The sequence below is a fragment of the Amblyraja radiata genome, chromosome 5 (assembly GCF_010909765.2).
Source record: "Amblyraja radiata isolate CabotCenter1 chromosome 5, sAmbRad1.1.pri, whole genome shotgun sequence".
Classification (NCBI taxonomy): domain Eukaryota; kingdom Metazoa; phylum Chordata; class Chondrichthyes; order Rajiformes; family Rajidae; genus Amblyraja; species Amblyraja radiata.
Genome location: NC_045960.1, coordinates 3,792,550 through 3,807,637, shown reverse-complemented (window position 1 = coordinate 3,807,637; position 15,088 = coordinate 3,792,550). Strand labels below are relative to the sequence as shown.

Below are 15,088 nucleotides of genomic sequence, written 5' to 3'. Positions count from 1 at the left end.
TAAAATATATTATTATTATTATAATTATATAACGGGAGGGTAAAAAAGTTGTGTATACATCTGCACACATACTCAATAAATAAACAAATATAGTGCAATAATAATAATAGTCTGTTGTAGTTCAGAGCTTATTTGTTGTGTTTAATAGCCTAATGGCTGGAGGGAAGAAGCTGTTCCTGAACCTGGAACATACCAACATACCAAAGGTCTTTTTGAAAATCTAGCTAAGTTAGGTATACGGTTAAATTGCCAATCTTTCTGTTAACTCGACAAAAAAAATCAATAAAGTGGGTCACACAAGAATCTCGCTTCGGAAATCTACACTGATTATACGTAATGAAATGGGTCTGAAGAAGTCTCCTATTTCTTCCATCCAGAGATGCTGTCTGTCCCGCTGAGTTACTCCAGCATTTTGCGTCTATATTCGGTTTAAACCAGCATCTGCAGTTGCTTCCTGCACATACATCTGCAGTTCCTTCCTACACATTCCTGCAGTTCCTTCCTACACATACGTTATTATATGTTGAAGGTAGAAACAAAATGCTGGAGTAATTCAGCGGGACAGGAGGCATCATCTCTGGAGAGAAGGGATGGGTGACCTTTTCAGGTCGAGACCCTTCTTCAGAAGGGACAGCACCTGCACGTTATTATATGTGTTGTTTTCCTATTCCATCTAATATTTAATCTGCTTGAAATTGCCCCAGGATGGTGCATAATAATACCCCTGCCTGCGGTCCAACCGCCCCTCAGCTTGCAGCTCTCAGCTTGCACAGGGCGGGGAGGGTAAGCCAGCTCTCTGCTTAGCATCTTTGCTGCTGAGTCGAGTGAGTAAGTGAGGAGCTTGGTGAGGAGGGACTGCAGCACAGCAACACGGGGCGGGCCGGTGCCCGCCTCTCTGCGCGCCTGAATGGTCACCATCCCTGTGACGGACACTCCTACCTCCACATATCCGCGGCCGACGCACAAACACATCACAGCGGCTGCAGGGTTTCCGTGTAGTGGGCAGCAGGGTGGGCCCGCCTCAGTGCGGCGGCGGCCAGCCAGCGCCTGTACCAGTGCCAGGCCGCTCGGCCAAGATGGCGGCGGTGGGAGCGGAGCGGACGCGGTGTCCATGGTAACGGGCCTGCGGGCGAGGCGAGGCGAGGCGAGGCGAGGCCATGCTGGCCGGCTCCATCCAGATCTCCGGGGAGACGCTCTCGTCGGCCGAGGTCAAGGATATCTGCGACTCCCTCCGGACCCACTCGGTGCGGCTGCTGTCTCTGCGGGGCTGCCAAGTGTCTGACCGCGACTTCGGGCGCGTCGGCCGCCATGTGGCGGAGTGCCAGTCCCTGGCGCAGCTCAACCTCAACCTCGGCGTGGTCGCCACCCTGGCCCGGGTGCAGCAGCTGGCGGACGCCCTGGCAGCCAACAGGTCCATTCACTCCTTGTTGTAAGTGCTGTGCTGTGCTGTGCTGGCATCTCTAATGTGCAACCTGGCGGTCAGTAGCTTACAGTAGCTTACAGTCGTTCAAAATCCACAATAACAACGCACGGACGGTGCTGCGAATACATATTGCTGGCGCTGGGCTGCAGCATCTGTACAATGGGGATAAACTGTGCTTACCTTTCAGGGCTTGGAAGGTTATAGAGATTTGGCTTCATTGAAGGAAGGAGAGGTTGATGGTGGAAGGTTGTTTGTTTTGGACTGGGGACCTGTGATGTACCTTGGGGATTGGTGCTGGACAAATTGCTGTTTGTGGTATATATCAATAATCTGGATGAGAACGTAGAAGATATGATTAGTACATTTGCAGATGACACTAATAATAATAATAAATGCTATTTATGGGCGCCTTTCAAAAGTCTCAAGGACACCTTACAGAATTTAACAAGAGTAAAAAACATATAATCGGAGTAAAATAAATAATAAAGACATCACCAATACACAAATTAAAGACAGAATTCGATCCAAAGACAAAAAAAATCAAAAACACAATGTGAAGAGAGAGCTAAACCGCGCCAGCGTACACTCTCCCTTCCGACAGCCATCTTGGACACAAACTAAAATAATCACTTACACACAAAAATCATCCCCCCACAATGGTTACCACTGTGCGGGAAGGCACAATGTCCAGTCCCCATCCCCAGTTCTCCCAAAGTCAGGCCTATTGAGGCCTCCGCTATTGCCTCTATGCCACTGTCCTCATATTGGTCAGATTGAATGTAGATAGCCAAGATGTTCAGCAGGGTCTTAACCAAAGATCCTATAGCGGAGATCTTTGGTCTTAACTAGTTGGGAAAATGAGCTGAGAAGTGGTTAATGGAGTTTAATGCAGATAAGTGTGAGGTGTGGCATTTTGTGAAGTCAAACCTGGGAAGGACCTACACAATGAACGGCAGGATCCTGGGAAATGTTGTGGAGCAAAGGCATCTAGGAGTGCAGGTATATAGTTCCTTGAAAGTGGCGTCACAGGTAGATAAGGTGGTCAAAAAGGCTTTCGGTACATTGACTTTCATCAGTCAGGGTATTGAGTATAAAAGTTGGGATGTTATGTTACAGTTGTACAAGAGGCTGCATTTGGAGTATTGTGTTTAGTTGTGGTCATCCTGCTATAGGAAAGATGTGTCCGAGTGGTGGCGCCATCAAGTGTGGCAGCCTCGCCAACAGCTGTCTGTCCTTTCATCCTTTTTGTTATTTTTAGTCCGTCTTAAAGTTTGTTTTTGGAAGTCTTTTTTATGTGGGGGGGGAAGGGGGAAACTGTTTTTCTTAGTCACTACCTGGTTGAGGATGCGTCTTTCCTCCGAGCCGCATCTTCGCCCCCTTATTCTAGCCGAAGCTAGAATAAGGGAGTAGTGAAGTCAGGTTAGAATAGTATAAAATATTAATTAGGCCATGGCTAGAGTGCTGTGTAGAGCTCCGATCACAACACTACAATAGAATCTGTTAGCAGGAGATGCCAGAGGAAGCTGTAGAAGCAGATACATCTACGACTTTCAAAAGACATTTGGACAGGTATGTGGATAGGAAAGGTTTAGAGGGATACGGACCAAATGTAGGCAAAAGGGACTATTACAATATGCTAACTTGGTTGGTAAGGACAGGTTGGCACGAAGGGCCTGTTTCCATGCTGTATAGCTCCATAAATCTATGAGCAGATATATTTACTGCAATGCTCTACAACTCACCAGGGCCCTGATTCTCACATTCCCCTTCATTTCATCAAGATCCCAATCGCAAAGTCCAATCCCTATTCAGCAGGGCCCTGGTTCCCACACTCTCCTTTTGTTTACAGGGTTGTAGTTACCATACTGTCCAGTATACCCAGTTTTTTGCATTTCTTTTCACCTCACTGGGATTCAGGTTTCTACAGTCCCTTTATACTCACGGAGTCTCCGCTACCACAATCTCTTTTAACTGACTCGGGCCCTGTTTCCTCAGATGAATTACAATTTACCTGGTTCATTCGAACATTTATTGTGAGACGCTTTATTGTGATTATTGTGTAATGTATAAAAATGTGAATTAAAGGTGTGTTGGGGTATTGATCGGAATAGCACACAATAGACTGAAAATGTGCTTGGCTGGCATGACCAAAATTCTGGATATGCCAGATTAATACAGTTGATAGTATATGGAAATTGTCTGTGCCATGCAATGTTTGTCATGTGACTTAACCAATGGTATCTGGTTTCTTTATTTCCTGTAGCCTTCATGGTAGTCCTCTCACTGATTCTGGATTGGCTGTCCTCAGCCCTGCCCTTTCCCTCCATCCTTCCCTAATATCACTGGACCTCGGAGACTGTGTTCTGGGAGATGAAGCAATAAGTCTAATCTGTGGACTGTTACCGCCTGATGGAGCAAAATCAGGTAAGCATTTTGTATGCTATTTCAGCTGAATGATCAGAGCAGGTTCTGGATGCTCCATTGACTCAACCTTGGAGGGTTTAATGTGAGGAATGAGGAAAAGTGTACCAAACTGGATATCTGGTTTAACATAGGGTTATAAAAGTTATAAAAAACACAAGGAAGGGTGGCCATAGCCACATCAAGCCAGTCCTGCATTCAGTAAGATTATTGTTGATCCTGAACCTTGCCCGGTTTACCACCTAATCTTCATTTACCTTAGTTCCCTTAATGTGGAAACTATTAGTCATTAGCCTAGAATTCCACCACTTACAATCCACTGGATAAAGAAGCTTCGTGTCTCATTAGCTGATTCTTAACTATGAATTATCCACATAGTCTGGTCTCCTTTAGTTCATGTTTCAATGATAATTTCATTTCTCCAGTCCAGGTAAATATGGCAACTAAACAGACTTTTGAGATGACCACTTGTTCTACTGTAAATTTGTGAGTCGAGACCAGTTTTAATTAATTTCTCCTTGTGAATGAAAGTGACACTTTTCAAACATAAAAAAGTTTAGGGTGCTTAGAGGCTGCCGAGTCTGGAACTAGATGTCACAGTTAGAGTAAAGAATAGGACATTGATTGAAATGAAGATTTTTTTTTCATTGAAAGAGTGAAATTAGACTTTTCTACTCCCAAGGAATGTGGAGACTTAGTCATTGATTTCATTCAAAGTATATTTTAGATATAGAGGAAACAATGGATATGGGAATACAGCAGAAAAATGGTGTTGAGGTAGATCAATTGTGATCTTGTTAAATGGTCATACATGCTAGAGGGACAGAATAGGCTTTACCTGATCTTTTATCTAATATTCTGTATAATCGAGTTCGGTATACCGAAAAACGGCAAGAATCATGGGATTTGTCAAAGGTCAAAAGCGATTAAAAACTCTCAGCACCAGGACTGAACCTGGGTCTCCGGCGCCGCAATCGCTGCCGAACCATCACTGGATCATCCCCGTCCCCTCCCGAGTGCCCCCTGGTCAGTCAGTCCATCCGTCAGCGGGTGACCAGAGACGTCAGGAATCAGACGGGAGCGATGCCCACAGCCAGCGCGGAGAAACAGCGCTAAATCCAGCTCAACTCTGCCTGTCTTGCCTGGTTAACCAACCAGCCTTGCCTGGACTTACCAGATCGACGGCCCAGGCTTACAGGCTATCCTCAAATTAGGAGACCAAAACTGCACACGATACCCCAGATGTGATCTCCTATATTCAAATCCTCTCGTTATGAAGGCCAACATGCCATTAGCTTTCTTCACTGCTTGCTGTACCTGCAGGTTTACTTTCAGTGACTGGTGTACAAGGACACCCAGGTCTCGTTGCACTTCCCTTTTTCCTAATCTGACTCCATTTATCTACATTATATTGAATCTGCCATGCATCTGCCCACTCACTCAACCTGTCCAAGTCACCCTGCAACCTCCTAGCATCCTCTTCGCCGATCACACTGCCACCCAGTTTTGTATCATCTGTACATTTACTAGTGTTACTTTTAATCCCATCTAAATCATTAATATATATTGTAAATAGTTGCAGCCCCAGCACCGAGTCTTCCAGCACTCCACTCGCCACTGCCTGCCATTCTGACAGGGACTTGTTTATTCCTACTCTTTGTTTCATGTCTGCCAACCAATTCTCTATCCATGTCAATACTTTTGCCGCAATACCATGTGCTCTAATATTGCCCACTAATCTCCTGTGTGGGACCTTATCAAAGGCTTTCTGAAAGTCCAGAACTTGATATACGCTGCATGCGTTCTGTCAAACGGTCTTCGACCTGAAACATTGTCTCTTCCCACAGATGTGCCCTGACCTGCTGATTATTTCCACATTTTCTGTTCGTTGTTTTAGATTTCCAGCATCTACATTTTGTTTGATTTTCATATGGATTTACTGCAACACTAGAAATCCCATTAAATAACACGTTTTTGATGTGCAATACAAAAGATTTGCTGGAAATCAACAGTAAAATATAATAATTGTTGCTAAATCATATGATTCTCTGTGCATGTCGCGTGTCCAAATATAGATGATTCTGAGTGGGAAGTAGTGAAGTCAGTGTGCAATGCACATTTATCTCTCTGAATGTGCAGAAACATTGAAGAAACTCACCTAGAAAAGCATGCCTTAGTGGGAGAGTGGTTCTGTTCCAGTGTAAGTTAAGGGGGAATTTCTATGGGAAGGTCCATCACTGAAGGCAACCATGGAGAAACTTCTCTGATGAACCGGTGTTGCAGGTAAGACTTTCTACTCTCTGTATGCAGGATGGTACATGTTGGGAGATAACTGTGGTGGGATAATCCCTCAGAACTCCACTTCTGATTGCACAATGTCTGAACGTCTGTCAGAGATACATGATACCTGCAGCATGCCACTCCAGATTCCTTGAGTCTATTGTGAACTATTGGTGTTTAGTAGTTCCCATTGTGATGGGAAAAGGAGCTCATGAATTTGTGCATTTAGACATTTTTTTTAATTACATGGGATACCATGTCTATAGCTGTAGCCATAGTTTTATATCATCTCCTTTTGTGGCAAATTACCATCGGAGCTGATCCCTTTCCTGGGATCAATGCTCCAACCACGCCCTGCGGATTTCATCATCGTGGAGCTCGCAGTCTCGGGTAGAGATCGTAGATGTCGGGAGCTCCAAACAATGCAGAAGGTTCGACCAGCCCTGGCCTGGGTCAGATCGCTTGGAGCGGGGAGCTGCGACCCCCCCCCCCCGAATCAAGAGCTTGATCACCCCGACACAGAAGGCCTAAAAGCCGCCAACTACAGGTGCCAAGATCGGCTCATCAACGAAAGGCACGAGGCCCCCGACCGCTGGAGGACAAAGACGGGAAGAGATTGAACTTTTTTTTGCCTTCCATCACAGTGATGAATGTGGGGAAGTCACCGTGGTGGATGTCTGTTACAATGTATTTTGTGTGTTCTGTTGCTTTTTATTGGTATTATGTAAAGCAAATTAAATTATTTGTATGTTGCAAAACATACTTGGCTAATAAAGTATTGTTATGGTTATGATTTTGAAATTAGATCAAGTGCAACAGCAATCTAATTAGACCCAACCGCAATCTGTAACATTTATGTAGATTTGTCTTTGCATGTTGTGTACTTAATAAAATCTCTTCCCTATGGCAACTTTTGAAACTAGCACAAATCCGCTCCACTGCATTATTTTGGAAGCATTTCTATAATCTTTAGAATTTTTAGGTCTCTTGTCATTGTATTCTGAAATGCCAAGAAATGCAGACCCATATTTGCAATGCAGGCTAACGCACTGTTTACAATATAGGCCAACGTTCTATTTAAAGTTCTCATTGTCTGCTGTGCTTGCAAGCTAACTTTTCATATTTCATGAATTAGCGATGACAGAATTAGAAAAAAATAATACCTTGCATTTATGTAGGACATATCTTTTATGGGGCACCTTATTCTGGTCTTGTGCCATCAATAAGGCACATTAGAAATGTTCTACTATTAGTCATGTAGGAAATTCAGCAGCACATTTTAATATACTCGCTATGCCGTAGTTGAGCTGTATAGGATTCCCTCTTTATTAGTATGGGTGCCGATGTGTTTGCAATTACAAGAATCCTGATTGCATTAGTTGTCAAATTGTGTTTGCCTGTGGGATCCGTGCAGAGCAGGTAGTTAGTGACATCAGTCCAGTTGTGATGCCGAGTTGGGGGCATTATGTGAACCCTGCATAGAGAACCTGATTTGGATAGCAGGAAGAACCCAACAATCAACATCAACATAGATACAAAATGCTGGAGTAACTCAGCGGGACAAATCACCACCAACGCTCCTCTCCACATGTGGTGAATAGGCATCAGTAGGGTAGGGATTAAGTCAATAGACTGATAGCCAGAGTTCTCAGCTATTGATCCAGTGACATGAGTTTGAATTAAACAATGGTAGTTGAGAAATTTGACTTAAAATAATTAAATTAATCTGGAACATTTTAAATTTCAGTAATAGTAATTAGATGTTTTTGTGTGCCAATCACAAAATGTTAGCAGGCAGATGCAGGAAAGGAAATGGTACGTTAGCCTTTATTGCAAGGGAGTTTGAGTTTACATGCGGTTCCTGAGTTATGTAAGGAATGAGAACCGTCCGTAAACACAATTTTCTGTAACTCAAACATGAACAATTTCCCCACAAATTGCAATGTGAAATCTTCAGCCGTGACAGCTCTTATGGACTGAATTGCAAAGAATCTGACTGCTGAAGCTTAGTGCAGCTTTAGGAGTTGTTACCGGCAAGTGAATTGTGACAAATGTTCATGTGAATGCAGTCTGAGTGGAGACACAGGGGCTCAGCAAATAAGCTAAGGGCTGTTTAATAAAATAAAGTCTACTTTAATAAGAGATGGCTCAGGTTTTATTAATGTTTGATATTACCTGAAAGTGAGTTTTAGAATTCTCCTTTAGTTTATCTGCAAATATTTTCTCTTCAGCCCATTAAGTCTACTCTGCCATTCTCCTGCCTTCTCCCCATAAATCCCTGCCACCCATACTCATCCAGAATCTATCTATCTCTGCCTTAAAAATATCCATTGACTTGGCCTCCACAGCCTTCTGTGACAAAGAATTCCACAGTTCACCAACCTCTGACTAAATAAATTCCTCCTCATCTCTTTCCTAAAGGAATATCCTTTAATTCTGAGGCTATGACCTCTGGTCCTAGACTCTCCCACTCGTAGAAACATTCACTCTATCCAAGTCTTGGTACATCCCGTATACTCCTCAAGGGATTGATCCAACTGCCTGTACCTAACATATGCCTCCTTTATCCTGATCATTCCTTCAATATTTCTCATCAACAAAGGTTCCTAATCCTTCCAGCCTTGCTTTACATCGAGCAGAAATAAGCTGGTCCTGAACTCTTCCTATCTCACTTTAAAAGGCTTCCACATTCCAGATGTCCTTTTACCTGCAAATAGCCTCTTCCAATTAACTTTTCAGAGTTCCTCTCTGACCATAAATCTATTGCTTTTAAAATAGTTACGGAAAAGTTTAGAACTGGTACACATGTGACATCCTAAATTGGGACAAGGCCAATTTTGATGGTATTAGGCAGGACAACCCCCCCCCCCCCCCCCCCCCCCCCCCCCTCATCCTCTAACCCACCATGCCTACTCAAATGATGGATTATTGTTTGAGCTGACATTAAGATAATAATTTGGAACATTATTGGTTGCAGAGAGCGCAGAGGTCAGAATGACTGGAAGATGGAGAATTAAAATTCTAATGATCAGAAGCTTCAACCTGTTTCCAGATTGAATAGAGGTACTTCACAATCACCCAATGTCCCTGGTGTAGAAGAAGCACACATTCAATAAAGTACAAGTACTGAATCTCTGGAAGGATGCTTAGTCTCTGGATGGTAGAAAGGACTAGTGTTGCTCTTGCGATGGTTGTATGGGAAGGTGCCATGTGAAGGGGAGTTAATGGAGATGTAAGATTGACCTAAACCGCCTATGAGAAAGGAGATTTTTATAAATATCAAAAGGAAATGAGATGAAGATGTTTCCAGTGGTGGGATCACGTTGGCCGTTTGATTATATACAACATTAATTGGTCATCCATTGACAGATGTGTCTAACCGATGCGCCTGAACTCTAGAATTATCTCCCCAAACCTGATCATCTCTCTATCATTTCTTCTTCTTTAAAGCCAACCACTATGACAAAGCTTTTGTTCATCTGTCCCCATACTGTCTTAGTCGTATGTGGCCTGGATTTTGTTTCATAATAACCTTGTGAAGAACTTTGGTGGTTTTCCAGCCCCGCTACTTCTAGCCTGACCCCACCCCCCACCCACTCCATTCCTCACTGGTTTCCTCCTTAGAATGCTTGAAATAATAAATTAATAATAGACCCCTCCCAGGAGGTCGTGATAAAGCCGTGTGGCGGTGTGGCTGTCGGTCAGGGTCATTGCGGTCGCCAGTCAGTGCTGGTAAAGATCGGTGGTCGTCGAGGGCGCCGGCAGTCCTGGACGGACCACGTGGGTGCCGGCGGATGGACGTGCCGCTGAGAACAAAGGACACGGCGTGGGGCAACCGCCTTGAAGGGGGGGGGGGGGGGAGAACAATGGAGGACCTGCCGTGGGGATACTTGGTAACTTTGTCGTGCCCTTTATGTGGTGACTCCTTGTGTACCTTGGGTATGCAAAACAAAGAATATTACTGTGACTTGTGTCTTAGATTTAACTCTTGGAATCCAGGTATCATTGTCAGGAATCTCTGCTCTGTGTCTAATTCATCTTTGCTAAGATGCAATGTCTATAACTCCTTAATGTACTGCAGGTGTAATCTCGCTGGGGGTTTGCATAGCTGAAGAAAGATTTCTACCACTGAATGTTGTCCTCTTGATCTAAAGACTACCAATATGTTGGTCTTTTTGATTATTTGCTGTACTTGTTTGCAACATTATAATTATCTATATTTGTCGCTCCCAAGGCTCTATATAACTTCACTGTTACGAGCTTTTCACTGTTCTAGGGTACAACATGGGTGACCTTGCACTTACCCACTTTGAAATCTATTTATATAGAACAGTGCAGCACGAGAATCATGCCCTTCAGCCTAGAATAGGCATAACAAATATGATGCCAGATTAAACTAATCTCTGCCTGCACGCGATCCATATCGCTCCATTCCATGCATATCCATTTACCGATCTTAAAGCCACTTAAATGCAAATATCGTATCTACCTCTACCAACATCCTGACAGCGCATTCCATGCACCACCACTCTCTATGTAAAAACCTTGCCCCACATTTCACCCTACTCAAATTAGAAGTTATGCCTCATTGTCTTTGACATTTCTACCCTGGGAAAAGTTCTGACTATTTACCCTATCTGTCCCTCTCATAATGTTATATATTTCTATCAGGTTTCCTTTCAGTCTATTGAGCTCTAGAGTAAACAATCTAAATGTGTCCAACCTTTCCTTTTAGCTAATACCCTGTTAATCCATGCATCATTCTGGTAAACCTCTTCTGCACCCTTTCAAGTCTCCACATCCTTCCTTTAATGGGATAACCAGACTCCACATAAAACCTAATCTAGTTTAATCTGCTGGGATTTATTTGCAATTTAATGCTTCCATGTTTAGTGCTTAAAATGCCATGTCAGTAGTAAGCGTAACAGGAGTATGCGTGTCCTGTTTGGGAGAGATCATCCTATGCCAAGAAACTAGACCCAGCGTTGAATAACACCTGCCGCTCAATCACTGGCTGCTTGAAGCCCACCAACATAAACAACCTGCACCTCCTCGCTGGCATTGCCCCTGCTGATGTGAGACGGGAAGTCGCCAGCCGAGTAGAGATGACCAAGGCCACCAGTGATGAACGCCACCTCCTCTATGGACGTGTACCCCCGGCCCAACGGCTGAAGTCCAGGAGAAGCTTTCTCAGCCATGTCCAGCCCCTAATAGCATCACGGGAAGAAACCAGACTCCAACTATGGACAAAAAGGCTTGAGGACGACCCCCCTCCTACTGACATGGGTATCCCTCCTTCTGAAGCCCTCCCTCCGGGCTCAGAAGCACCATGGGTCCAGTGGAAGACGCTCAACCGCCTGAGAACAGGAACAGGGCGATCAAAAGCTGCCATGGCCAGATGGGGCTATGAAACTGGCCAAACCACCTGTGAATGTGGAGAAGAGGACCATACAATGCAGCACTGCCTTGTCTGCCCCCTACTACCCAACCAGTGCAGCTCAAAGGATCTTGCAGTGTTCAACAAAAACGCAAAGGACTGTGTAAAGGAAAGGGAAACTGTCATATAACCAACCAGCTTCAAAGACACGAAAAGAAGAAGAAGCAGTAAACTTGGATGTCTGGCTTTCTAGCTTGTTTTATAAATACAGCGGATAGCTGCAGTTGCAACAGCAATCCCTGCTGAAAACCACTAGTCACATCCTGCCAATAAGACAAGATGGCTTCTTGTCAGCGTTCTCCGGGCAGTTGAGGGCATTCTGCCTATTGGCACAACTGGATTTGGGAATAGACCAATGGTGGAAGAATGAACCAGACAATAACAAGCTCATATTCAAACACTGTCAAGAGGCTCAAGAGTGTACTTTGTGGATTTCCACTCAGATGGAATTGCTCATTAAATCCAGGTCCCTGAATGTTCCTTGAGTCGCAAGGACCCATCCCTTGGAAACATGACCCAAAACGTCACCCATCCTTCTCTCCAGAGATGCTGCCTGTCCCGCTGAGTCACTCCAGCATTTTGTGTCTGGAAACACGAGATTTATATGAGATATGGTGAGACTACATTTAGACTATTCCATATTGCTTTTCTCTCCTTGACAACTTGTAGATCAGGGAGTATAGAGTAGGTTCACCAGCTTGATTTGTGGGATGAAGGGGTTGTCTTATGGTGAAAGATTGATTACTGGGATACAGTTGGATGAAAAGTTACCTTCTGGAAATGTGTAAGATTCTGAGCAAAAGGCTAGTGGGGCCGGAAGATCGCAGCGAGTCAGGTAGCATCGTGGAGTGAAATGCACAGACCCTTGCCCAATCTGAACAACGGTCCTGACCCAAACCCCATCTGTCCATTTACCCTGAATGTATCCTGACCCACTGAGTTCCTCTAGCACTTTTTATTTTGCTCAAGATTCCAGCATCTGTAGTATTTGGTATGTCTGTGTAAGATTCTGTGGTGGCTTAGACTGGACAAGCTAGATGCAGGAAAAATGAGTCCAGAACCAGGGGCCACAGTCTTAGAATAAAGGGGAAGCCATTTAAGACTGAAGTGAGAAAAAACGTTTTCACCCAGAGAGTTGTGCATTTGTGGAATTCCCTGCCACAGATGGCAGTGGAGGCCAAGTCACTGGATGGATTTAAGAGAGAGTTAGATAGAGCTGTAGAGGGCCGAATGGCCTCCTCCTGCACCTATTTTCTATGTCTATGTCTATGTCTGTTAACAGGATAGATGCTGTGAGGAAGTTTATCCTGGTGGGTAGTTCAGAACCAGGGAGTTTAGTCTCGGGATAAAGGGATGCTTCTGTTAGATTAAGCTAAAGAGAAATGTATTTTGTCGAATGGTTTTGAATGTTTGGAATTTTCCACCCCAGGGAACTGCACATGCCGGATAATTATTTAAGGCTGAGATGGATATACTTTTGGACAGTAAAATGCAATGGAAGCTTAGGGTTGCCAACAATCCCGTATTGCTTGGGATTTCCATATGTAAAGGGAAAGTTGTCTGACCCATATGACATTGACACCGGACGCTAATTTTCCCCATAAAACCAACAGAGGCCGTGGGGGCGGGGCCGGGAATCCCCAGGATATCCACAACTCCTTAAAAGCAGCGCCGGTGACATCATCACCCAGTTTACTCCGATGACCTGGAGGAGCACTATGGAGGCGGCAGCTGAAGATGCGAGGTAAGGACTCAACAGCCCCCTCCCCATCCCCCAGCACTTGCCCAGTCCCCAGGTACATGTGCCATACAGTGGGACGTGGTGACCATGGCCACAACAAGCCCCACCAACAACTTCTCCCTTACTGTTGGAATACAATGTTGGCAACCCTATTGAGGTCAATGATCAGGTCAGCCACGATATGATGAACGGCAGGACAGGCTGGAGCACCATATGGCCTGCTGCTGCTTAATGTATTTATGTTCTTACAGAAAGGGATTCATCACCAGACTATTCAGAATCAAGTACAATAAAGTATATTCTTCAAGCCGCCTTGAAGCTGCTGGACAAGTAATCGGTGTAATTAACTGAGAATAAATAATTCACCTTTGGTCCAATTCCGTAACTGAGCCATGGTGAGTTAAAGTCTCAGCTCAAGCAATCCACATAGGACATCCAGCTATAGTGTTCTCAGCCAGAAGTAAACAAAATACTTACAACCAATATTTGCTGGGTCAATTTAGAATAACTGATATATAATTGATAGAGATTGACTGGGAGATGACTCAGAAAACAAGGATCATAAATCAGGTATAGGCAACTGGGATCAAACTAATCCCTTGAGGAATATGAAAAATGTGACACATGAAGGTGGTGTTAGACGTGCCTGTCTTCATCAGTATGGGCACTGAGTACAAGAGTTTGAACATCTTACATTTGGTGTATCGTGTACAGTTCTGGTCACCCTGCTCTAGGAAGGATGCCAATAAGATGGAAAGGACGCAGAAGAGTTTCACCAAGATTTTGCAGGATTTGAGGGCATGAGTTATAAGGAAAGGCTAGGACTTTTCTCCCTGGACTGCAAGTGACTGAGAGGTGACTTTATAGAGCAATTTCTTTGCACAGAGCATGGTGCATATATGGAATGAAATGCCAGAGCAAGCTAAGAAGTAGAGTACACTGGCAAAGCTTAAAACACAAATAGACAGGTACTTGGTAGGAAAGGCTTCAAGGGTACGGGCCAAGCATAGGCAAATGTGAGTGTACTCAGCTATAAAACCAAATCAGCATGGTTGGGTTGGGCCGAAGGACTGTTTCCATATGCATGATTTTATCATATTGAAAATTCAAATGTTTCCTCATTCATTATTATCGTTTCCAAGCATAACTACAAAATGGTTGGAAATTGGACCAGAACCTGCTGCTGCTTCCCCTACAGTTCACTTTCAGGTTTCTCTCAGCATTCTCAGCTCAGAGCTAGAAATAGCGATCAGGTGGAATGGTGACACACAAAAGTCATAACGGGCTCAAAAAATCTTTGTTTTTATATTCTGTATTTGTTTGTTTTTCTTGCACTTGAACTTGGCCAGTGGCAGACAAGAGCCTAATGCTGATTCTGTTTTCTCTAGGACTGAAGGAGCTGACACTGAGCGCTAACCCTGCTATCACACTGAAGGGATGGGCACGGCTGGTGATTGCAGTCTCACACAGTTCTCAACTTCGTGTCCTTAATTTGGATTATAATCCGTTAGGTGAGAAGGTCGAATCACGGGTGATCATGACAGGAGCCAAATCAGTGAGAACCACCTTTTGAAATTCATAACATAAGTAATAGAAGTGGCAGAAACTGTACAGCTTCGTCATGTTAAATGCCATTTAGTAAACTATTGGCTGACTGTATCTCATTTACTTTTTTCCTGATCTCCAACACTCCTAGAGTCACAGTATCAAAAATGTATTGATTCCACCTTTGCATATCTTAAATCACCTTGTGTTCTCCGAGTAAAGAATTCAAAATATTTCCAAT

At 44.1% G+C, this 15,088-nt stretch overlaps 1 protein-coding gene across 1 annotated transcript in view; it reads left to right on the top strand.

The window, feature by feature from the left end:
- Positions 1-958: 958 nt before the first annotated feature.
- Positions 959-15,088, top strand: part of lrrc73 (leucine rich repeat containing 73) — a 35,575-nt gene continuing 21,445 nt past the window's right edge. The window contains exons 1-3 of the mRNA XM_033020526.1: positions 959-1,429; positions 3,687-3,847; positions 14,691-14,813. Of these exons, the coding sequence (XP_032876417.1) occupies positions 1,158-1,429; positions 3,687-3,847; positions 14,691-14,813 (556 nt within the window). The 5' untranslated portion in view covers positions 959-1,157. The remainder of the gene's footprint in view (positions 1,430-3,686; positions 3,848-14,690; positions 14,814-15,088) is intronic.